The 26,534-nt window shown below is 37.5% G+C and overlaps 1 protein-coding gene across 9 annotated transcripts in view; it reads left to right on the top strand.

Annotated features, from left to right (window-relative positions):
• Window positions 1-26,534, top strand: part of KIF27 (kinesin family member 27) — an 88,732-nt gene continuing 62,198 nt past the window's right edge. For 4 of the 9 annotated variants that reach the window (XM_032635016.1, XM_032635017.1, XM_032635018.1 and 1 more), the window contains exons 1-7: window positions 43-187; window positions 543-686; window positions 2,200-2,584; window positions 8,899-9,126; window positions 12,160-13,103; window positions 17,865-18,008; window positions 24,353-24,559. In XM_032635016.1, the coding sequence (XP_032490907.1) occupies window positions 2,287-2,584; window positions 8,899-9,126; window positions 12,160-13,103; window positions 17,865-18,008; window positions 24,353-24,559 (1,821 nt within the window). In that variant the 5' untranslated portion in view covers window positions 43-187; window positions 543-686; window positions 2,200-2,286. Of the gene's footprint in view, window positions 188-542; window positions 687-2,199; window positions 2,585-8,898; window positions 9,127-12,159; window positions 13,104-17,864; window positions 18,009-24,352; window positions 24,560-26,534 lie in introns of all 9 variants that reach the window. The other 5 variants (XM_032635013.1, XM_032635019.1, XM_032635014.1 and 2 more) reach the window with 5 other exon arrangements.

Here is a 26,534-nt window from a genome sequence, read left to right as displayed (position 1 = left end):
GGGGTCTGGGGAGCTTCCGGCCGCCCTGAGGGGCGGGGGCGCGTCTGCGCGGGCTTTGCTGGTTGCCGGGAGAACCCGTGACAACAAAAGGCGCGGGCTGAGGCGGTAGTTGCGGCGCGGCGGTGCGAAGTGAAGGCGAAGAGTCCTGCGCTGCGTTAGCCGCGGGAGACTGGGGTTTCTCGAACCGGTCAGTGAGTGGCAGGCGGGTCGGGCCGGGCTGGCGGGGTCGCCCCTGGTGCGGCGCCGGCCAGCTCTCTGAGCCGGTGTCCCCGGCCGGCCGTTGGGAGGAGAGGGGGCCGGCCGGGGGATTGGGAGCCTCCGCGGCTCGGCTGGCGGGGAGGGCGGTCGGGGCGCCCACAAGGCGGAGCAGTGCGTCCGAGGGGCCTGGGCCTATGCTGGGACTCCCAGGCGAGCGGCCGGGGAAGTTGGGTGCCCCTTGAGGTAGAAGGGCTTGGAGAAGAGGGACGCGCGGGAACCCCGGGAACCCCGGACCGAGCCTCACTGAATCGGATCCTGTGTATTTCTTGTTTTCGTGCTTCCAGCTGCGGTATCTGAAAAGGGATGGAAAGGCCCACCTTCCTTGGGGGTTTCGTTTTGTCACAGGCCTCCTTTTTCCATTGCGGATGTTGAAACTTCGGTGCATTATAAGTTCTGCGGAAGTCTGAAAGACCCCTCCCTTAGAGCAGGTGATAATTGAGAAAGAAAGGGTGCCCAGATTCTTTCTTTGAAACACTTTTAAAATAAAACTTCGCCCACTCCAACTTTAAAAATCTTTGTTGTTTCCCCTGTTTGCTTCCTGTCTTCTCCATCTGTTCTTTATGCATTTGGGGCCTTTTCTGAGATCCTTATGAGATTCACTATCCACTTGCCAGAAAGTTTCTTAAGAAAATATTACTTACAAACTACAATATTTAGACAGTCACTACTTCTGAAAAGCCAAGGGCACAGGATGGCAACGGTATTTGGAGACACTTTTCTGATCAACGGCATGGCATCAGTGATCAAATATTTCTCCTTCCTTTGCTCAGATTTCAAAACTCCATTGAGTATGCCAGCCAATCAGATTTCACCTTTCTTTACATTGATTGGTGAGATTAATACGTACGCTTCTGATGGCTGTAATTGATCAGAATCTGAAGAAGTATAAGTGCTATGGATTTTTTAAAAGACATGTAAATTCTTTTTTTAATTAATTAATTTATTTATTTATTTTAGCGGTACGCGGGCCTCTCACTGTTGTGGCCTCTCCCGTTGCGGAGCACAGGCTCCGGACGCGCAGGCTCAGAGGCCATGGCTCGCGGGCCCAGCCGCTCCGTGGCATGTGGGATCTTCCCAGACCGGGGCGCGAACCCGTGTCCCCTGCACTGGCAGGCGGACTCTCAACCACTGCGCCACCAGGGAAGCCCAGAACCATTTATTTTTGTTTTGTTTCTTTAAACATTTTTGAGTATCTTTTTTTTTTTTTTTAAGTTTTATTTATTTTTTGGCTGCGTTGGGTCTTCGTTGCTGTGCATGGCCTTTCTCTAGTTGCGGCAAGCGGGGCCTACTTTTTGTCGCAGTGAGAAGGCTTCTCATTGTGGTGGCTTCTCTTGTTGTGGAGCATGGGCTCTAGGCGAGTAGGCTTCAGTAGTTGCAGCACGCAGGCTCAGTAGTTGCGGCATGTGGGCCCTAGAGCATGTGGGCTTCGGTAGTTGTGGTGCATGGGCTCTGTAGTTGCGGCTTGCAGGCTCAGTAGTTGTGGTGCATGGGCTTAGTTGCTCCACAGCATATGGGATCTTCCCAGACCAGAGATCAAACCCGTGTCCCCTGCATTGGCAGGCGTATTCTTAACCACTGCACCACCAGGGAAGTCCTTGCCTTATGTTTCTAATTCCCCAATTATTCAGTAGTTAGATTAATGAGCTGGGAAACATATTACCACTATAGAAAGAATGGCATAATGGAATCCCATGCACTTATCACTTTGCTTCATCATTTACCAACTCAAGGCTCCCATCCCCTAGACTATTTTGCAGCAAATCCAGACATCATATCACTTCATCTATAAATTATAGGTATACTTTTTCAAGACAGATTTACTCTTTGTAGCTATCTTATATTAGAACAAAACCTGCTTTAATTGACTTTGCTTTAGAAGTTGCTTAGTTTATTAGGATAGAGAAGTCAATAACTAAATTTTGTTTTTATTTTGATACACAGGAGTCCAGATCTTACGTAAAATGGATGTTTCTCACGCTAGATACTGAATATTAAGTAGAAAATCTGTTTAGTAAAATCTAAGCTGCCATGGAAGAAATACCAGTGAAAGTTGCTGTAAGAATTAGACCTCTGCTGTGCAAAGAAGTTCTTCATAATTATCAAGCTTGTGTGAGAGTTATTCCAAACACCCAACAAGTTATCATTGGGAGAGATAGAGTCTTTACTTTTGATTTTGTTTTTGGCAAAAATTCCACTCAAGATGAAGTTTATAATACCTGTATAAAGCCACTAGTGTTGTCACTCATTGAGGGCTATAACGCAACTGTTTTTGCCTATGGACAGACTGGATCTGGGAAGACATACACCATTGGAGGAGGCCATGTTGGTAAGATTCTCATACGCTTTTACTTTTATTTCAGACAGTAGAAAGAAGCTGAAATACCACAGTGCCTGACACATAGTAGATGCTCAGCATATTAACTGAATGAAATAATCAATAGAATAACAGATGTGTTCATAAGATCATCATCTTTGAAAGATTTGCTTTAAATATTGAAGTTTCATTAAACTATTTATGATTATATTTGCTTGAGGAAAGACATTTAAGACAATGTTCAGTATTCAGCCCTTTGCTGTTTTTCCCCAGTTTTGAGATATAATTGACATGCAACATTGTATTAGTCCAAAGTATACAGCATAATAGTTTGATATATCTATATATTGCAAAATAATTACCACAGTAAGTTCAGTTAACATCAGTCACCTCAGTTACATTTTTCTTCTTGTGATGAGAACTTTTAAGTTCTACTCCCTTAACAATTTTCACAGCTTGGTCACATACTTACAGCTATATTGTTTTTTTTTAAGAGACCATGAATACAATTTTAATTCCTTAAGGGAAAAGGTTATTAAAGTTATCTATTGTCCTAAAATATTTTAGCTAAAATACTTCATACCAAAAGAAACAGATCGCCATTAGGAAGAGTTTTTGATGTTTTTTTCTGCTAGTTTAAAAAAAAGTAATGTTCATTGTAAAAAGAATTGCAAGTGATGCTTAAGAAATCTAATTAAACTAATGAAAGCTCCTCTCATTCCCAGGAAATAACAGTTTGATGTATACATTCAGAGTCCTCTAGACATTTTTCTAGGTATATTACAAGTATTCACACATGTAGTTTTTTGGGTTTTTTTGTTGTTAGTTTGATGAGGTATTTCATACCTGTGATTCTGTAACTTTCTTTTTGCATTTAACGATATAAAATATCATTTCATTTCTTTCCATTTGGGTCATAGAATTTCACCTCATTTTTTTTGGCTGTACATATAATGTTCCATAGTTTGAATGGATCATAATTCACCCATTCCGGTATTAATGGACAGGATTAATGGTTGGTTTTGATTTTTACTGTTATAAAAAGTTACAGTGTATATATCTTTATACATTTAACTTTGCATCCATTTGTTAGTATTTCTGTAGAATAGATTCCTAGAAGTAGATTTGTTGAGTAATGGGTATGCACATTTAAAATGTGGATAGATACTGACAAATTATCCAAAAGGGTGTACCAGTTTATATCCTGCCACCAATATGTGAAAGCCATTTATTTGCTCATATCCTTGCCAGTTACTGGAAATCAGAAATCCAAAAATTTTTTTTCACTATCTGATAAGTGAAAAATTGCACTTTGTTGTTTGAAGTTACATTTCTTGGTGTATTTGTGAAAATAGCATTTTTGATTTCCCAGGCTATCTGTAAGACACCAATTCTGGGTCAGTCATCTGCTGTTTGATTATTGACCATGCAAATAATGTAGTTTTTTTATCCAATAAATAATTTATTGAGCTTTTGCAGTGGCTAGAGTACCATGCTAGGCACTGTGGTAGATGAAATCTCTTATTTTTCAATATGATGCTTATTTAAATTACTGTTCATTTCCCTGCTTTTCAGAACCTTGGATTTACCAACTTTTACCAGGTGTAATCTTCTCTAAAAACTTTCATTTGCATACTCTTTTTTTTTTTTTTTTTTTGCGGTATGCGGGCCTTTCACTGTTGTGGCCTCTCCCGTTGCGGAGCACAGGCTCGGGACGCGCAGGCTCAGCGGCCATGGCTCATGGGCCCAGCCGCTCCGCGGCATGTGGGATCTTCCCGGACCGGGGCACGAATCCGTGTCCCCTGCATCAGCAGGCGGACTCTCAACCACTGCGCCACCAGGAAAGCTCTGCATACTCTTTAAATAGTGTATAAGAGCTAAATGATGGCTATTAAAGTATAAAACTTTACAGTTTTTCTCTCTGAAATAGTCTTTCAGGAATATAAGAGTGACAGTGAAAATGGGATCTTTAGGTTACCAGAATACATTTTGAAGGTTTATTTGTAAATATTATTTGTAATTCAGCTTTTTTTTTTTTTTTTTTTTAAGTCTTTTGAGTTACTCTGCTTTGTTATCTGTTGAAGTGGGAAATGAATGAGCTATTCTGATCAGCCTCATATTCTGGCTAATCTAGAATGCATATATTCAATATATGCTGGAGTTTATAGATAGTACTATTGGCTAGTTCCTGGAAGCTCTCCAAAAGGAATTTTCACTTTCTCTTGTACTGGAAAAACCTGCAGCTTCCCGTATTTGCTACATGATGGCAATCAAAGGCGGTCCAAGTTAGTAAGGTTCAGGTTTTCAGGATGTTTGTTGCCAAAAATCTGAACATTGGTAATCTTCAACTTGGAAGCAAGTTGTTTTTAAGGTTCATTTGTAAGCCACCTTTTTGTAGCTTGGAATATATTTTCCATGGAACAATGCTAAAAATGGTGGGCAGGTTTCTAAATCAGCCTACAGAAACTTATTTAACTTTAAGTCCAATTTATTCTTTTACTTATTCTAAATTTTACCTTGTATATTATTTTTACTATTTTAAAAATTGTGGTTAAATAAATAAATATAAAACAAAATTTACCATTTTAACCATTTTTAAGAGTACAGTTCTGTGACATTAAGTATATTCACAGTGTTTTGTAACCATCACTGCTCTTTCCAAAACTTTTCATCTCCCCAAATAGAAACTTTGTACCCATTAAGCAATAACTGTCCCCCCCCGCCATCCCCTGGTAACCTCGAATTTACTTTCTTTGACTGTAAGTTTGCCTCTTCTAGATATTTCATAGAAGTGGAATCATACAGTATTTGTCCTCCTATGTCTGGCTTCTGTACTTAGCAGACTGTATCTAAGGATATCCTACATGTTGTAGCATGTATTGGAACTTCATTCCTTTTTATGACTGAATGATTTTCCATTGTATGTATAAGTCATCTTTTGTTTATCCGTTCATCTGTTGATGGACACTTGAATTGTATTCCCCTTTAGGCTATTGGGACTAATGCTGCTCTGAACATTGGTGTACAAATACCTGAGTCTCTTGTATGCATTTCTGTTCATTCATGTTATTGTGTTAATCTGTGTTCTGCGTTGTGCAAGTGATGGAGGAGAAGAGGCAGTAATGGAGAAGAGGCATAGAGATGTTCCCTTCCTCATTCCTGGATTGAGGTCTTGGCTTGGGCAGAACTGGTCTTTCTGTACCTCTCTTCTGCACACGTCCTTTGTTGCCATTAGACCCTGGCTTGCTCCCCTGTCTCTTTCTTATGCCTGTTTACCCTCAAACTACCTGTACCTTTCCATCCCAGAAATCTCAAAACATGCTTTTTGGCTAAATGTGAAGAAATACGACACAAATAATTTTTTTAAAGGGTTCTTGCTAACATAAATGAGTTGCATTCCAATGATTGGGATTCTCCCCAGACCATAATAAATGATCTAAAGAGAGATATTTTAGGTACTACCTCTACCTATTTTTGAACTTCACTGGTGCCACTTATGCCTATTGCATTCCTGGGGTTTTCAATAAATATTTTCTTATTAACTCTTTTATTTTTGCCTTAAACTGTTATATAACTATCATTTAGTTTTCTTCATTGTCATGTCATTTGATTGTAAGCTGTTTTTGTGCTGCTTGCAATTCTATACAGTATATTTAGTTTATTTTTAAGTTATTTATATTTAAAACTTTTATTTTTAGACTATATATATTTATTTCTAAAGGTAAAAATTCAGATATTACAGCCATAAGATAAAAGTAAAAGTTTTCCTTTCTTTTCTCTCCCTGTTCTAACTCCCCAGAGGTAACCACCATTTTTTGTGAATTTTTTCAAAAATATTCTTTGCATAGATATGTATGTTTTCTTTTATGCAAATGAATTTGCTCTCCAGTTGCTTTTTTTTTTTTTTTTTTTGCGGTACGCGGGCCTCTCACTGTTGTGGCCTCTCCCGTTGCGGAGCACAGGCTCCGGACGCACAGGCCAGCGGCCATGGTTCACGGGCCCAGCTGCTCTGCGGCATGTGGGATCCTCCCGGACCGGGGCACGAACCCGTGTCCCCTGCATCGGCAGGCGGACTCTCAACCACTGCGCCATCAGGGAAGCCCTGCAGTTGCTTTTTTTAACTTTATGGATCTTAGACATCTGTTTAACAATAGGTGCATGGTATACCATTGTTAACCATTCTCCTACTAAAGGATTTATTAGTGTTTGGAATTTTTTATCAATTACAGGAAATTGTTACTGATCCTTATACAGCACCTTTGGGTATGTGTATATGTATGTCTTTAGGACTATATCTGAGTCAAAGGGTGATCACGTTTCAACTTTTGATACTATTTATACTAATGTTTCTCCAAAAAAGATGTGCTGGTTAACATTGTCATAGTATTCTAGAGGACCAGTTTGCTCACCTTGAGGAAATGGAGCATTATCAAATTTAAAAATCATTGCTCACATGACATTTTAAACAGTGAATAGTCATAAACAGTGATCACAGTTTTTCCTTAATTACATTGATGTTCACAATTACATTGTGAATACAGTTTTTCATCAATTACAATGATGTGATCTTTAATAGTATTTTAGTGTTAATAATTGAGAGAATGCTGGGTAAATCAGTCTTTACTGTATCTTAAAATAATTAGTTACATTTCTCACTTCCCCTCTGTTTTACCCACTCTCGCTGCCATCCAACCACCCCACTTCTCTCTGCTCCTCTTTGCAGCAGAACCTTGAAGGTATTATCTGTGACTTGTGGTGTCAGTTCTCCTCTCGGTCTTTCTTACACTCACTCCGTTCAGACTTTCACCTCCACTACCACTGACACTGCAATTGTCGAGATATCACAAATGACCTTCACTTACTAAATTTAGTGGTCAATTCTCATCAAACCGGCCTTTCAGCAAACTTGACGCATGCTCTCCACTTGGTTTCCAGGCCACCACGTTCTTGGTTTCCTCCTACTTAACTGGTCACTCATGCTCTCTTGCTGGTTCCTGATAAGTGAACCAACAAATGATGAAGTGCCCAGGGCTCAATCTTTGGTGTTCTTCTCTTCTGACTCTCAACTTTTCCCCTTGGTCTCATCCAGCCCTACGATGTTAAATACCATCTATATGTAGCTTCCAGTTTTTTACCTCCAGTCCAGATGACTGTCTTGTACTCTAGTCTCATATATCCAACTGTCTATTCAACCTTCCCAACTGTATCCCTAATAGATACCTCAAACTTAATAGGTCAAAAAATGAACTTCTGACATTTTCCCCTTAAACCAACTCAACACACACTCTTCCCTATATCAGTTGATGGCAACTCCACTGGCTCAAGGCAAAATATTGGAGTCATCCTTGACTCATCACTTTCTGTCACATTCCATATCCAATCTGTCAGGGAATCTTAATGGCTCTCCCTTCAACATAAATCCAGAACCTGGTCACTTCTCACCTTTCTCTGCTGCCAAGCTTATGTCACCGTCATGTCCACCTCTCCCCCGAACCCTCTAGACTCCTGGATTAGTGCACTGGTCTCCTAAGTGGTCTCCCCACTTCTGCCCCTACCCTTCTATGACTGAGGCAAAACGCAGCAGACAGAGTGGTCTCTTTTAAATCCCAAGTTACTGCTCTGCTCCAGTGGCTCTCATCTCACCCAGAATAAGACCTAAAATCTATCGTGGTCTACAAGGACCTGCATGGTCTTGTTTCTGTCACCTCTCTGACCTCATGCCCTGCTCCTCTCCCCTTGCTCCATCTGCTCCAACTACAATGGCCTCCTTGTTTATGGATCACACCATTTTAGCACCTTTGCGCTTGCTGTTCTGGGACATTCAGATACCTACATGGCTCCTCTGCCACCTCTTTCAAGTTTCTGCTCAAAGGTCAGCTTCTCCGTGATGCCCACCCATCATGACTTTCCTATTTAAAGTTACAAGCACCTCCCATCAAATACACTTACACTTCCAGTCCCCCTTACCTTGCCCTATTTTTTTCTCCAGGCATACTTAATGCCTTTTAATATACTATATAATTCACTTATTGTTTTTAGCTGTTGTCTGTCTCTCCTAGTACAGTTCCTTAAGGGCAGGGATTTTTTCCTTGTTTTGTTCACTGATGGTTCCCAGTGTCCTAGAATACTGCCTGGCACACAGTAGGTACTATATAAATATTTAATGAATGCACGAATGAAGTTTGAGTAAGAGCATGCATGTGAAAATTTTCACTTCTGAACTTTATAGAAAAAAAATGTTTTCTTTTTCTATTTTAAAATTTTATAATAGAAATTTGAGAAAATAAATTTATTGATTGTAGCTTTTCTTATATCTTAAATTTCAGATGTGCTTTCTTTCTCTAAATTTTCAGCTTCAGTTGTGGAGGGTCAAAAAGGTATCATTCCTCGTGCTATCCAAGAAATATTTCAAAACATCTCTGAAAATCTTAGCATTGACTCTAAGATAAAAGTATCTTATATAGAAGTATACAAGGAAGACCTAAGAGATCTTCTAGAATTGGAGACATCTATGAAGGATCTTCACATCCGAGAAGATGAAAAGGGAAACACAGGTAAAGAAGCCTACTTAATTGGTAGTCTTCATTAGCAAATGAATATGGTTTAATTCAGTTTCTGGATATTTTCCAAGGATTCTTTAAAAACAGACATAGAAACAAAATGCATTTGTTTTTGCTTTTAAATTGAATAGCTTATTGATTACCAGTAGCAGTTAACGCACCCAGGTGAAAAGTAGAAGTTCAGAGTGGTTGGTAAGATGAAGTTATTAAGGTGTAATTCCAAATACAGGTGACCCTTGAACAACATGGTGGGGAGGGTGGCGATTAGGGGTGCCGACCCTCTGCGCAGTCAAAAACCCAAGTATAATTTACAGTCATCCTTCTGTATCCACTGCCTCAGCGGATTCAACTAACCTCAGATTGTGTAGTACTGTAGTATTTACTATTGAAAAAAATCCACATGTAAGTGGACCTGCACAGTTCAAACCCGTGTTGTTCAAGGATCAACTGTATTTATTTCCTATAATTGCCACCTCCCCCGCCCCTGGGCTGATCTTAAGAAAGGGTGACATAGGCTAAAATAATTTTTGTACTTTTTTTTCTCCCAGAGTTACCCTGAGGTTGGGGATGGCTTCTCCCTTTGGTGTTCATCCAAGTTGATCCAAGAACTCTCCTTTCTTCCTTTCTGATTTTTGTCCCAGCACACCTATTGCTTCCTCTTTTTTTTTTTTTTTTTAAATTTAGAGTTTATGTGTTTGCTCCTTCATACTGACATTTACTCATCCTTTGTTGTGCTTCTCAACGTCTGACGTTCTGTGCTGTCAACCTGTTAATCTCATTAAACATCTATTTGTTTGGAAATGGGAGAACGTTAGAATGGGAAGGTCAAAATACAAGTATTTTAAAGAATAACACTTTCTGATTTTCTGACTTAAAAGGTAATATGTTCAACGTAGAACATTTTGAAAATATAGTAAAGTATAAGGAAGAAAGTTAAAGATCATCTTTAATCTCAGAACTCAGAAATAGCAACTTCCAATTTTGGTGTGTTTCCTTCCAGATTTCTTTTTCTACACACATCTGATTAAAAAAAAATACACTCACAACCCCAAATATTGTATGGCATCTTTTTTTTTTTTGCGGTACGTGGGCCTCTCACTGCCATGGCCTCTCCCGTTGCGGAGCACAGGCTTCGGACGCGCAGGCCCAGCGGCCATGGCTCATGGGCCCAGCTGCTCCGCAACATGTGGGATCCTCCCGGACCAGGGCATGAACTCGTGTCCCCTGCATCGGCAGGTGGACTCTCAACCACTGCGCCACCAGGGAAGCCCCTTGTTTTGTTTTTTAGAAAGAAAGCATACATAGTACTTTGTGACCTTATTAGATAATTTTGTATAGTTTATCTTTTCTGGACGAAATCCAGACGGATGCTTTGAGCTTCTGTAAAATGTAATTATTGAATGTGTTTATCTTTTATTAAAAGTTACCCAAAAAATACATGTTTATTGTAAAATAGACAGTAGGGAAGTATACACTATCACTCCTCATAAATTTAATGATGGAAATACTCCACACCTGATAGCAATCCTGCAAAAATTTTGGTAGGATGTAACAGTCTTAAGACAAATTACCATGTATCTTATAAAATGTCCCAATCACAACCAAAATGCATTTGTTTGACATATTTATTGAGTTTCTCTGTATCAAGTGGTAGTTGGTATCCAACCTGGATGCTGCACAATTAACATCACCTTGGAAGCTTTTTAAGAAATACTGATTTCTGGGCCCCACTTTTCACAGGTTCTGATGAATTAGTTAAAGATGGGGCGTGGGTGTTGGCACTTTCCCTTTTATAAAGCTCCCCGGTGATTTTCAGCTGGGTTTGAGGACCATAGATAATGCTAAACTTTTAGAAAAGTTATACTATGATTTATGATTAAATTGTTATATTTTATAAACTGATAGTTTAGCACTCCCTGTTGTAGTACAGGTACATTAGAACTTTAAATGAACTGGGCTGTTAAAAAAGGTGTCATGATGGAAACAATGCAAGAAAAGTGAATATTTTTTAAAGAAACAGTGACATGACAAGATCTGATTAAAGAGGAAGCTTGGTGCTGTAATTCAAGCACAGACTTGGGAGGTTTACTGCTGTGATTCAAATCCCAAATCCACCTACTCCTTTTCAAAATATTTTTGGATATAAACAAATAACACATGTAGTAAGCTTAGGTTATTTTGGGTTCTATTCTGTTGTTAAAATAGAAACTTTTTTGCCTTTTTTGAATTGCCTTGCACTCTTATATTATGTAGGGGGAAACTGTTTTTAAAATGAATAAACAGGGCTTCCCTGGTGGTGCAGTGGTTGAGAGTCCGCCTGCTAACGTAGGGGACACAGGCTCGTGCCCTGGGCCGGGAAGATCCCACATGCCTCGGAGCGGCTGGGCCCGTGAGCCACGGTCGCTGAGCCTACGCATCCAGAGCCTGTGCTCCGCAACGGGAGAGGCCACAACACTGAGAGGCCCTAGTACAGCAAAAAAAAAAAAAAAAAAAAGAATAAACAACTTTATTTATATTGAAATTTTCATTTATCATTGGTTATTTACCAAAAACTTTAAACCTTAGGATGGCTTGAATATTAACGAAACTCAAAAGAAACTAATTTAATTTAATTTTAATCTACTACTGATTAATTCTTTTGAGTTATATATATAATTAATCTATTGTCTTTCAATCAGTATATTAGACTCTACAAATCAAAATACTGGAATAAAGAATTTTTCTTTTGTCATGTGTTTTAAAGAATTGAGTGTGATTCCAAAAAAACCCACAGATTGTTTAAAACATACATATATATGACATCTTTTAGAATTTAAACATCAAAATGAATGCCATCTATTAAAATAGTCCTGTTAGCAGATTATCTAAAATTATTTAATGATGTTGCTGATGTTACTTTTATTTTGAAATGCTATGAAGTTTTTTAAAGGGACTGTCTTAACTGGGCGGTATAAGCAAATGATAATTGTTGTATGGTTAATTTAACTCTACTGGATTTTGATTAAAACTTGCTGTTGCTATTTTAAGTGATTGTTGGGGCCAAGGAATGCCAGGTGGAGACTGCAGATGAAGTGATGAGTCTTCTGGAGATGGGGAATGCAGCCAGGCATACGGATACCACCCAAATGAACGAGCACTCCAGTAGGTCACATGTGATTTTCACAATCAGCCTTTGTCAAGTGGCGAAAAATAAAGAGGCAGCTGAAGATGGATTGTGGTATTCCCATCAGCATATTGTCTCAAAGTTCCACTTTGTGGATTTGGCTGGATCAGAAAGAGTAACCAAAACAGGGAATACTGGTGAACGGTTCAAAGAATCCATTCAAATCAACAGTGGCTTGCTGGCTTTAGGAAACGTAATAAGCGCTCTTGGGGACCCACGCAGGAAGAGTTCACATATTCCATACAGGGATGCTAAAATTACCCGGCTTCTGAAAGATTCCCTGGGAGGCAGTGCCAAGACCGTCATGATCACCTGTGTCAGCCCATCCTCCTTGGATTTTGACGAGTCCTTAAATTCTCTCAAATATGCCAACAGAGCACGCAACATTAGAAACAAACCCACCTTAAACTTCAGCCCTGAGTCAGACCGTATGGGCGAAATGGAATTTGAGATTAAGTTGCTTCGAGAAGCTTTGCAAAGCCAGCAGGCTAGTAGCAACCAAACTAGCCAGATCCATCGGGAGGGGACTCCTGATAAAAATAGGATCCATTCTCTTGAGGAGCAAGTTGCTCAGCTACAAGGAGAATGTTTGGGTTACCAAAATTGTTTAGAGGAAGCCTTTACCTTCCTGGTGGACTTAAAAGATTCTGTCAGACTAAACCAAAATCAGCAACACAAACTGCAGGAGTGGTTTAACGTGACCCAGGAGGTCACCTCATTCAGAGGACACCAAGGCATTGGAAACCTGGAAGAAGGACCACAGCATATTACAGTTCTCCAGCTGAAGCGAGAGCTTAAGAAATGCCAGGTACTTAGACACTACCTTTGTAAGTAACTTGTTTAAAGACTACATTTATCTGGGCAAGTAAGAGTCGTTTTGGAATTTCAGAAGTTTTTTTGGAAAGGATTATATATAAAATCTCATTTGCCTTTACTCTGTTTCTTTCTCCCTTTTCCTATTGCTTTCTCCTCATAATTCATCTCTTTCTTGGTTCCTCCTCCTTTCTTCTTCAAGTGTATTTTAATTTGTTGTATTTATTAAGTAGGCTCTTGTGGGACTGGTCATTAATTTAGAGGATGAGAAGAAACACAGTTTCAGAACAAAATTAGGTTAAATTTTATTGAGTTTTTAATCCCTCTTTAGGTCAGTGCTTCTTGAAAGAAAAAAAATGCTACCTGACTCCTTGAGTTTGGTGTTTTGATTTTTTAGACAAACAAATAAATCATCATATTTTATAATATTTAAGGAATGTAGCTATGTACATGTATACATATTGTATATATGTATATTGAGTTAAAATTACATTTTCCCACTTTTCATTTGAAAAACATTTGTTATTTAAAGATTATGTGTCACTGGGGAAATAATGGAGAATAGACATACCTAGTTCTGCTTATGTGGAGTTTGCAATCTGGTGGACAAATGGATAGTCCACCGTTTTCTTTTAAATAGGAGAAGATATAGGTAATAAGACGGCTTTCTAGTTAGAAATCTTTCCTCAATATCTATTTGTATGTATTAGAAAGAAACCTCTATTACAGCAATTCTCAAACTTTTTGCTCACAAGTTTTCTTTACTTTCTTCAAATTGAGGTTCCCTAAAGAGCTTTTGTTTGTGTGGGTTGTTATCTATTGATATTTACCATATTAGAATTAAAACAACAAATTTAAACTATTAATTCACTCAGAACTAACAATAATAACCCAATTACATGTTAATATAAAGAACATTTTTTCATTAAAAATAACTATTTTCCAAAACAAAAAAATTTAATAACAGTGGAATTACTTTATATTTTTTCAAATCTCTTTTCATGTCTGATTTAATAGAAGACAGGTGGATTTTCATATCAGTCAGCATGCAATTTGTTGCAATATGTTGTTTTAGTTGAAGTATATGAAGAAAATCCAGCCTCATCTAGATTTGTAGTTGGAAGAGAGGAATATTTTAATGACTTTTTCAGATAATTCTGCATATTCTTTGACATTATATCAGAACTCAACAAGCGGAAATTTCCTAAAGGTTACCTGCAATGTGGGATTTGAAACCATTTTGTTACATTAACATTCACTGATTTTTATCTTGTACTTTGAATGGATCTTTTATCCACACACGATTTTGAATCAACATGCATTGGACACTTGAAAAATATTTGTTTACTAAATTATGAAGATCTTTCAATGCTGACACATTTCACTATACAGTATCAAAAAAATCACATTCCTTAATATCACCACTGATCTCACCTGCAAAGTTGTTAATTACTGGAAGCTGTCAAGTTTACAGTAGCAGAAGTGTTTTCCAAAATTCTAATTTTTTTTTTTTTTTTTTTTTTTTTTGCGGTATGCGGGCCTGTCTCTGTTGTGGCCTCTCCCGTTGCGGAGCACAGGCTCCAGACGCGCAGGCTCAGCGGCCAAGGCTCACGGGCCCAGCCGCTCCGCGGCATGCGGGATCTTCCCAGACCGGGGCACGAACTCGTGTCCCCTGCATCGGCAGGCGGACTCTCAACCACTGCGCCACCAGGGAAGCCCCAAAATTCTAATTTTTGCATGAAACTTGAATTTTATCATTTGCAACAAATACTATTAGTTGTTTTCCTTGAAATGATGGTTCTGTCACACATACAAGTGTGAATAGTTTGTCTGTTGTTCTTTAGAGTAAAAATAGCACCCTATTAAAAATGTGGCTAGTTCAGCTTGCAACTCAAACAGTTGCACAAGATTTTTTGCCCCAGATAACTATCACCAGATAACTACTTTATGCATACCTCCCATTTGACACATAGAATACTAAAAAAGTGCTCATGTGTTGAGATTTAATGAAATCCTTCATCAAGATATTCTTAAGTGAAACTGGCATTTGTTGGTTTGTTTGTATTGTTAGTGCACAGCAGTGAAGAATACAGTGGCTACCACTACAGTTTGGTGACACTTTCTTTATTCATACTAGGAGCCAGCAGTTTTACATATCATTGTTTTTGCACCATCAGTACAAATGACAACATGGTGAAAAAGGCAAATATCATTTTAGTATAACTAGGAAAATGGTTTTAACCTCATGGATACCCTGAAAGGATCTAAGGTTCATGCTAAAAGATTCACTACTGAATACACTATGAGAACTGCTGCTCTTTTACAAAGCTTTGATCTTTAAATATAAGCATATAAAGTACTGCTTTTAAAATCATGGATTTTTTTTTTTTTTAAAGGCAGTAACTCTGCTCTGCCTTTTTCTTAAATAGAGCAGGCCTGGCCCTTCCTCTTTGGTATAAGAAACTGGCAGAACATTAAGTACAGGTAATAGGAAGCTTGAACTTTGTGGTACACTATAGGAGTTGGTGGTAGAAAGCATGCTTCTAAGATGACTGATTTTGGAAGCCCACAAAACCCATCTGCTTGGGGGTGAGATGGGTAGTAACCTCCTCTCTCCGTCTGTTGGAAACTCTAAATTTAAACTTGCTCTAGATTATGTACTCTAGATTATGATATCCCAAAGATATTAACAGTCTTGATGAAAAATGGTACCATGATCAGATTGTTTTGGGAAATGCTAGGTTGCAAAAAACAAACAGGTTTCTTAATCCAAAGACTTCCCAGAACTTTGAAAAGTACTGATGTATATTGTGAGTCTCCAGGTGAGAGATATAGCATTCAGTGTTTCCCAATTTAAAAAAAATGGATTCCCTTTTTTGGTCTGCAATCTTCTAGGCCTAGTAATCTATGGATACCACTGAACAGCAAATAGACAAATGATTGGTGTCATTCCTTACCCCATATGTCTCTTAAAAAATTGTTTTTTAAACTTCATTTCTGTTCTTTTTTTCTGTGAGAGAATATAGTAGTTAAGAACATGGGTAACAGACTTCCAAGGTTTGAATCCCAGCTCCTTTGTTTACTAGCTCTCTGACCTTGGACAAATACTTAATCTCTCTGTGCTTCAGTTTCCCTACCTGTAAAATGGAAACACTAATAATAAGCTCCGTTTAGGGTTGCTTTGAAAGCTATTAGAGCATTATTAGTTCCCATAAAGTGATGAGAAAGATGCCTGAGCTATAGTAAGGCTTAATACACGTTAGCCTATTATGATCTCCTCTCATTTATTTCTCTTCTACCTGGGCCTAGGTTATACATATGTGGCAGCTAAGGGATTGGACTCAGTAGTTGTAGGTAGGGCCACGTACCAGGGGTTCTGTGAAGGCAGCTCATCCCCTCATAAATACCTCTTAAGTCTCTTTGTTACTTTTTTACTCCATAATTTGAACACAAGGACAGTATGTGAACATGAATATACTCAACAGATAAACACTTCTAAATAAATAATAAACAATAAAACTGTAGTTTATAAAGTATATGTAAAAATATTTAAATATGCAGCACTGGGAGAGCAGTTACATTTTAAGCTTCTCGGATGGGCAATTAATTGCCCATAGCAGAGGGTATTAACTAATGAGAATTATAGTTATATTTTATTTTAAAAACAGAAAAGTCATAAAGGTCATATAAATATATAGGGTTATAAGGACCATCAGGGTCATGCGTTCCCTCCTTATTTGGTCATTCAAAGATGCCAAGCAGAGAAAAGAAGGGACTTGCCCAAAGTCCCAAGGGAAGCCTGTAGCAAATTCAAGGCTGGCCTCAGTCCGTGGGTTCCCAGGGCAGAGGCCCATCCACCTCCACGCCACCACCTGAGAGGTAACGCACATGCTCTGGTTTTGTGAATTAAATCTTGTTTGTAAAGAGAGCACCATTTTGTAAATAGCTACTCTTTCTTCTCTTTTCCTGTGGTTTAGCGGAAAGAGCATAGGCTTCAGATCTAGAAAGGCCCTGGAGTTGACTGTCAGGAATTTGGTTTATCCATTGTGTTGTCCTGGGAAGAGGTGTTAACTCACTGAGCTTTAGTTTCTTCATGAAAAAGGAATCATGTCTATTCAGTGAGATATTTTTAAAATGCCAAGTTACAATCTAGCATAAAGCAGACCCTTGACCAATGTTAATTTTCTGTTTATTTAGTTCAAAATTTGTTTTAAAAGTATTATTTGCATGTCCCGAGTTTATTTGGAGACAGGCAAACTAAGAAAACGATACGTTTAACCATATTTCCAGACATCTTCAAAATATATCTCTTTTTAGTGAAAGGGTGCAAAATTAGCAAATGTTCTTTATTTAAACATCCAAATGCATTTAACCATACTCTATAGGTCAGTTTGGGAAATGTGACCTCTTTGATTTTTAAAAACCCACATTAAAATCTCATGGCAATTCTAGAAAACTTATAAAAATCTCATTGAATGTACTCTAGAACTTGAATAACTGGCTTCAATCTTAAAATGCAGGAAATAAAAGTAAGGAAAATCTTCCTGTCTTTGTGGTGACTAATTCTTACATTATAGCAGTAATAGGTCCTCTCAGCTGTTTCTGCCTTTCTTATAAAGAAACAAGAAACAAAGGATAAGAAAATTTTAAGAGACATCTTCAAGGTGTCATTAAACCACAGTTTTTGTGGTATTATGTGGTCTCTCCAGTACTTTCCACATTGAATCTCTCTTGTGCTTTCTTTCCCTCCCCGCAGTGTGCTCTTGCTGCTGCTGAAGTAGTATTTAATCAGAAGGACCTGGAAGTGAAGGAACTAAAGAATCAAATGCAAATGATGATGCAGGAAAGCAAAGGACATGTTATATCTTTGAAAGAAGCGCAGAAAGTGAATAGGTTGCAGGTAGAGTTTTTTAATGTACCTTGCTCTGTATATTTCATTGGAATAGTACATGACTAAATAAAATAGCATTGTAAATGATAAGTGGGAATGTTTGCAAAAATAGGTTTCAGATGGAGTTCTGAACACAAGCACCTGAAAGAGTTATTACAGTTTTCCTCCTAAATTGGTGTGAAGGGAAAACATTTTTATTGTTAGCTTGATTTATATTTCAAAAATACAAAACCTGGGGCTTCCCTGGTGGCGCAGTGGTTGGGGGTCCAAGTGCCGATGCAGGGGACGCGGGTTCGTGCCCCGGTCCGGGAAGATCCCACGTGCCGCGGAGCGGCTGGGCCCGTGGGCCATGGCGGCTGGGCCTGCGCATCCGGAGCCTGTGCTCTGCAGCGGGGGAGGCCACGGCAGTGAGAGGCCCGCGTACCACAAAACAAACAAACAAACAAAAAAAACACAAAACCTTATACCCAGGAACTTAATTTGCAAATCATATTATGGTTATCCTTTCTTTATACTTTCCCTTCCGTTGTTTGCCAAAGTAATAGGCAATATGATATTGTCAAGTGTTGGAAGGTAAACACATAATTTAAACTTTTTGATTTGTTAGATTATCGTTTTATACTCCATCAGTGATTTGCTCTTTAATTTTGGCTAAATCTTTCAATTTCTCTCTCTTAGCTTTTCTGTATTAACATGGATGTGCCTGCAGAGTAACATGGTATGTCCCTAAATATTATACTCCCTGGCTATGAACCCTACCACCCCCCCAAACAGTTCATTTCATTTAAAGACTTTAGCTTCCTATCAAGGAGTAACTACTGCTCTGAGTAATAATCTGATTCAGGACAAATTAGACTTTGATTTTGACATTATTTTTGTTTTCTTTTTTAACCCTTCTAATTCTGTAATAATTTAAAAACATAAAACATATATAAAATAATATGTGTTGTTCAGTGATTTATCACAAAGAGAACAGCTGGGTAGCCACCAGCAGTTCAAGAAATAGCACACTGCCAGCCCCTCGGAAGCCCTTAGTCTCTCCTCGGAGAGAGCTGCTCTCCTAATTTTCATAATGATAATTTCCTTGCTTTGCTTTGTGGTTTTACTATGTATCCTTGAACACTACAGTTTAGTTTTTGGAATTTTTATAAATTTAATCATTCAATATATATTCTTTAGTATCTGGTTGCTTTTATTGAACATTTTATCTGTTCTGATTCATCCACGTTGTGTGTAGCTGTAGCTTGATTAGTTTATAGCTGTACAGGATTTCATTGTATGAATATACCACAATTTATTTTTCTGTTCTACTGTTGATAGACATTTTTTTCTATGAATTTTCTTAAACATGTCTCCTGGTGCACACGCACACACATTTGTTTTGGATTTGTGCCTAGGAGTTGAATTGCTAGGTCATAGGGTAGGCGAATCTTGAACTTTAGTAAATGATACCAAACTTGTTTTCCAGTTTAAACTTGCAACAGCACTGTATGAGCATTTCTGCTGCTCCACTTGCTTGCCAGCATTTGTTATTGTAAAGTTTTAAATCTTAGGCAGTCTGGTCGGTATATAATATTATTTTACTGTGGTTTTAATTTGTACTTCCCCGATGACTAGTGAAGTTGAGCACTTCTTCATGTTTTTTTGCTATTTGGATACCTTCTTTTGTGAAATGCTCATTCAAGTTTCTTGCTTGCTTTCCTATTGGACTGAGTCTTTCTATATTATCTTCTAGGAGCTTTATTGTTTTGCCTTTTACATTTTGCTGTACAGTTCTCCTGAAATTGATTTTTGTATATGGGGTAAAGTAAAGGTCAAATTTCAATTTTTTTCCATATAGATATCCATTTGTTCCAGCGTCACTTTTTGAAAAGACCATCTTTTCACCACTGTCTTTGTCATAAATCAAGGTTCATTCATGCATGTATCTGTTGTATATTTCTGGGACTTCTGTTGTATCTCATTGGTTTTTCTGTCTTTGGACCAATGTCACATTTCTTATTTATTGCAGGTTCCTAATAAGTCTAGATATTCTATAGAGCAAGGCCTCTGCTCTGTTTCCCTCCTCCCCAAGAATGTCTTGGTTGCTCCATATAAATTTTAGAATCAGCTTTTCAAGGACCACAAAAAAACCCCCAAAAAACAAAACTTTTTTGTGATTTTGGTTGGGATTGCATTAAATCTATAAGATACATTTGGAAAGAGTTAACATCTTTTGATCATGAGTCTTTTCACTAACCCATGAACATGGTATATTCCTCCATTTACTCATGTTTTCTTTGGTTTTTCTCAATAATGACTTTTTTGTGTGTATGTAGAAGTATTGCACATTTTTTGTTAGATTCATTCCCAGGTACTTTATTTTTTTATGTGACTATAAATGGAATCTTTTCAGATTTTCATTTTTTGTTGGTATGTGTAACTGTATTGATTTGTGTATGTTGATAGCTTATACCCAGCAACCTGATTAAATTCATTTTTTAATTCTGATATTTTATGTAAATTCTTTAGGATTTTCATTTATAGTTATGTCATCTGCAAATGAAGACATTTTTATTTCTTCCTTTATGATCCTTATACCTTCTGTTTTTTTTTTTTAACCTTACTTCATTGACTGACATCTTTAATACAGTGTTGAATACAAGTATTGATGCCAAGCATCCTTGTCTTGTTTCCAACTGCTGAAGAAAAGCTTTCACTGTTTCACTATTAAGTATCATGTTTGCTGTAGATTTTTTTTTTTTTTTTTTTATACTTTTTGGCTGCATTGTGCAGTATGCGGAACTTCCCCGACCAGGATCAACCTGTGCCCCCTGCAGTGGAAGTGTGGAGTCTTAACTGCTGGACCACCAGGGAAGTCCCGATATATATATATTTTTAATTTATCCTTTATCAAACCAAGGAAAATTTCTTTGCTGAGAATTTTTATTATGAATGGATATTAAATTTTATCAAATGATTTTTCTTTATCATGATTTCCTCCCTTTATCCTGTTAATGTGGTGAATTATATTGATTTTTCTAATTTTTAAACCAATCTTATATTCCTGGAATAAACCTTTCTTTGGGTCATGATGTATTGTGTTGGGGGTCCCCAAGACCACCCTCAGGTTGGATGATGCACCAGGAGGACTCAGCATATAGTTGTGCTCATGGCTAAGATTTATTACTATGAAAGGAGAGCAAAGGGAACGGGGACATAGAGTGAAGTCCAGGAGAAACCAGGCACAAGCTTCCAAGAGTTGTCTCCCGGTGGAGTCACCCGCATGTGCTTAATTCCCCCAGCAAAGCCTGTGACAACTCACGTGAAATGTTGTCTACCAAGGAAACTCAGTAGAGACTCAGGTTTTATTGAGGGCTGGTAATGAAGGCATTCTCTGCCCAGCATGTACCAAAATTCCAGACTACCAGAAGGAAAGCAGGTGTTCAACATAAACCACCTTGTCTGTACAAACACTTTGAGCACAGTGAGCCACTCTTACCAGTTAGGGTGTTGGGAACCCTCTTAGGATCCAAGTTCCCAGACACCAGCCAATCGACAACCTCTTAAGCAGGTCTTTCAAAGGATAGCAGTCAGGTCTGCTGTGTTAACTGTTTTCTACAAGTGTCCTTGATTTGGTTTGTGATTATTTTGTTTAGGATTTTAGCATCTCTATTCATGTGTGAGATTAGCCTATATTTTTCCTTTTTCAAAATATTCTTGTTAGATATTGTAACAGATTAGGTTGTCCTAATAATATAGGTTAGGTAGCATTCCTTCTCTTTCTATACTTTGGAAGAATATGTGAAAAATTAGTGTTATTTCTTTCTTAAATGTTTGGTTGAATTCACCTGAAAAACATTTGGGACTGGAACATTTCTTTGTGGAATGTTTTATTATGAATTCAATCATATTTTCTTTTTGCCCCCCTTTTGATAAGGTTTATTTGTCTAAGAATCTAACAACTGTGTCTAAGTTTTCATATTTATTGGCATAAGTTTGTAATAGTCTCTTATCTCTTTAATGTTTTTAGACGTGTGATGATATCCCCCTTTTCATTCCTGGTTATTTGTGCCTTCTCTCTTTTTTTTTTTTCTTGATCAACTTCACCAGGGGTTTATCAATTTTATTAGTCTCTTCAGAGAAGAAATTCTTGACTTTGTTGATCTTCTCTAGTATATGTTTATTTATTATTTAATTAATTTCTACCCTTATCTTTATTATTTAATTTTTTCTGCTTTTTTGGGGGATAGGATCCTATGCTATCTTCCTAAATTCTTTAGATGGATGCTTAGTTCATTGATTTTTAGCCTTCCTATATATTTTTAGCCTTCTATAATATGTGCATTTAAATTTATATGTTTCCTCCTAAGCTTATTTTTACCTGCATTTCACATTTGCCTCAAAATATTTCCTAATTTTTATTGTGACTTTTTTCTTTGACCTATGGGTTGTATAGTTACTTTATTTACAACACATGGAGAATTTCTTTTTATTAACTTTTAGCTTAGTTGCATTTATTAATTTTTAGCTTAATTGTATGATTTCAGTTCTTTGGGTTGAAAATTGCTTTACGGCTTAGCATAAGGCCAGTTTTTGTAGATACTACAGAAGTGTTTGAAAAGAATGTGTATTCTGCAATCATTGGGTACTCTTAATCCTGTTTATCCTGTTATTCAAATCTATATTTTTACTCACTTTTTGGGGGTCTTTTTGTCATATCAGTGATTTAGAGTGATGTTAAAATCTCCCACTATAATTTTGGATTTGTCTTGAGAATAGTGACCATTTTTGCATTATATATATTTAAGCTCGGTTATTAAGTACATAGAAATGTAGAATTGTTACATCATCCTGGTAAATTGACCTTTTTTTTAAATCACTTTTTACCTCATTTTATCTCTTCTAATGGTTTTTGCCTTAAAGTCTATTTTATATTAATATAGCTGTACCAGCTTTCTTTTGATTAATATTTACATGGTATCTCTTTTTCCATCTTTTTAATCCTTCTGTGTCTATTTTAATTGTGTTTCTTGTAATTAGCAGGTTAGATAATTTTACAGTTCTTTCTGACAGTCCTTATCCTTTAATTGGATTACTTAGTTCATTTCTGAATTTAACATAATTACTATTACATTCTGGTTATAATCCCACCATTGTGATTTTTACTTATCCTATCTGCTCTATGTTCCTTCTTCTCTCCTTCTTACCTTCTTTTGGATTAATTGTGTATTTTAAAATTTACTTCATTACCTTAGAAGTTGTACTTTCACTTTTTTTAGTGGTTATTCTGGAGAGTATACCATGCACCCTTGACTTAATACAGTCTAATATTAATTGGTATTTTTACCCTTTTCCTAGAGAGTATAAGGACTCCATTTAATATCCCCCGTCAACTTATATGCTATTGATGTTTTATATTTTAATTATCTGAATACATGACTTTAAAAATAAAGTTATATTTTATAGCTCAGCATTAACACAGTGAAAGTTTAGGGTTTTTTTTTTCTCCTATTTAAACATTATAATACATGTGAAATATTAAGATGAATGACATTTCTTATTTACATAATTTTGTGCTTATAAAACAAAGATTGATGTTAGAGCTTTCTAGATTGGATATACTTCAAAATTTTTCTTTAGAGGATATGTAAGAAGCTAAACCACACACGGTGTCTTCCCCCCCACCCCCCCATATAATTTGTTCTGCCTTTGATTTCCAAGTTCTTTCTCCCACGACTCTCAATTGCCTATCTTCTATCTCTTTGTGTTTCTGGCTTTCTTTTTCACTGAGTAAAGGCTTTCACTTCACTGCACCTGTTACCACTTTCTGTCCCCTTTGCTGTCACCTCAGCTCTTTGCAATTTTCTACACTTTTTAACATTCTGGTCTCTTGTTACTTCTTGGATTTCACTCTGAAGTTTCAAACTTTTATAAAGATCAGCTAATCACAGTGCTGCAGGTTGGCAAGCTAACCAATCACAGTGTGTGGGGCACTGTCTTGCACACTCTTTAGGCTGTATTTATTGGTGCTTACTATTCAAAAGTTTTTACCACTCAGGACAATCCTAAATTCTTGTGAACACCAGAAAGCTAGTCTTTGTTTTTTGGGTTTTTTTTTTTTTGGCTGCGCCACGCACCCTTCAGGATCTTAGTTCCGTGACCAGGGATGGAACCTGCGCCCACTGCTGTGGAAGTGTGGAGTCTTAACCACTGGACCGCCAGGGAAATCCCAGAAGGCTAGTCTTTGGATAAATGAGGTTTTACTGTTTTGTTAAGGTAGTTGTAATTTTGGTCGATGTACAGTTATTTTTAATCATTATACACATACTGAGGTTCTCTGTTTTTAAAATTCTTATCTCTCTTCTACAAAGAATGAAAAAATAATAGAACAACAACTTCTTGTGGATCAACTGAGTGAAGAACTAACAAAACTTAACCTGTCAATGACTTCGTCAGTTAAGGAAACTTGTGGAGATGGGCCAGATGCCAGGATACCTGAAAAGAGACCATATACTGTACCATTTGATACCCGTTTGGAGCATTATATTTATATTCCAGCAAGATCAGATTCTAGGAAGGTAAAGTCTAAGCATTAATTTCTTTCTTATTATGAGATTTAAAAAGTATTGTATATAATATAATATCACAGTGTATTTGTATAGTCTTAGCAGGTTTTTTTTCCATTTGGTTTCATACACTCTTGTTTATACTCTTCTTTTTTGTTTGTTATGTATACTCTTTTTTAAATCATGCTTCTTTTTAATAAAAAATTAATAGGTAGGAGAATGTATAGATATATTTGGAAGGAATAGTTGAAGATAATGCTTACATTTATCAAGGAGAAAAAAGCTACCCTTTGCTATTGTATTTTCAGACATGACTAAGTCTGATATCTTCATGAATTTTTTCTATCTTTATTTACCCAACCCAAGTTGATAAGGTTGGAGGTATTTATTTTGACTTACTTTGCCTGTCTGATTATTTTCAAAATGACATTTATGTGTTATTCAGTCTTGCCAAGTTTGACATAATCAAGACTATATAAAAATGAGTATGAAGTTTCATCTTAATTTTTATTTATTTATAAAAAATATGTGTGTGGGTGGTAAATATGTGCACACACTGATTTCTCTTGAAAAATCAAGGAATCTCCACCATGGAAAAGACTAATTAGCAGATTCATGAATTTTGGTTTCCATTTATTAATTTTAGGACTGGAAATGATTTGTTTGAGATCTATACATTGGTTACAGTCAAAGGGATAAGAAATATGAGAGATGTCATAGACTTTGCAGTCAGGCTGGCTTGGGTGTGTATACCATCTCTATGGTGTAGGCCTGGATGGATGACTAAAACCGTATGAACCCCAGGCTCCTTATCTGTCGGAATGGGGGACCTGCGGGGGTGTATGGAGGATTTACATGAGATGTTGACTCCAAAAGTGCCTGGCACACTGCATCCTAACACATGTTCATGGGGTGCTTCTACTATGTCCCAGGCTCCATGCCTCAGAATGAGTGGGACAGATGCTACTGTTACCTCTATAGTTTTCAATTTTGAGTGGTTGGATTTAAAATTTAAACCATCGTTACTATTAATTTGAGTTAAACTTTTTAGAGTTATTGACATTTTCTTCTTGGTTGAATACATGGTGAATTTGCATAGAACATTTGAGAAGAAAGATAAGGTCTTCGTAGGATTCATATTGGATATCTATTAATTCAACTTAATTATATATCAAGTCTTCTATATTAAAAAGAATTTTTTTTACTATTGGCTAGTAATGTGAAAGAATTTCCTGTTTCTGTTCATTCTTTGTTTTTCTTTTTAAATTTTTTTTGGCTGTGTTGGGTCTTCATTGCTACATGTGGGCTTTCTCTAGTTGTGGTGAGCGGGGGCTACTCTTCGTTGCAGTGTGCGGGCTTCTCATTGCAGTGGCTTCTCTTGTTGCGGAGCATGGGCTCCAGGCACACGGGCTTCAGTAGTTGTGGCACGTGGGCTCAGTAGTTGTGGCTTGCGAGCTCTAGAGTGCAGGCTCTGTAGTTGTGGCGCACGGGCTTAGTTGCTCCGCGGCATGTGGGATCTTCCCTGACTAGGGCTCAAACCTGTGTTCCCTGCATTGGCAGGCAGATTCTTAACTATTGCGCCACCAGGGAAGTCCCTCTGTTCATTCTTTTATTTTATAATAATAACAACATTTTTTTCTGATTATAAAAGTTAGACATTTATTGTCTCTCTCTGTTTCTTTCTCTTTTTACTAGATGTTCACACACACGCCTGCACGCGCACACACATAAACATGCACACATTCTTTGAGGAGACAGAGCTCCGTGGACTCTTGAGAAGGGGTTAGGCCCCTCTGTTCCTTTTTTTTTTAAGATTAAAAAAATTAATAAATTTATTTATGGCTGTGTTGGGTCTTCGTTGCTGTGCACGGGCTTTCTCTAGTTGCAGTGAGCAGGGGCTACTGTTCGTTGCAGTGCACAGGCTTCTCATTGCGGTGGCCTCTCTTGTTGCGGAACACAGGCTCTAGGCGTGCAGGCTTTTGTAGCT

Source organism: Phocoena sinus, chromosome 6 (assembly GCF_008692025.1).
Source record: "Phocoena sinus isolate mPhoSin1 chromosome 6, mPhoSin1.pri, whole genome shotgun sequence".
NCBI lineage: Eukaryota > Metazoa > Chordata > Mammalia > Artiodactyla > Phocoenidae > Phocoena > Phocoena sinus.
The sequence above is the reverse complement of the archived record's forward strand: the minus strand, read 5'-3'. Positions and strand labels throughout refer to the sequence as shown.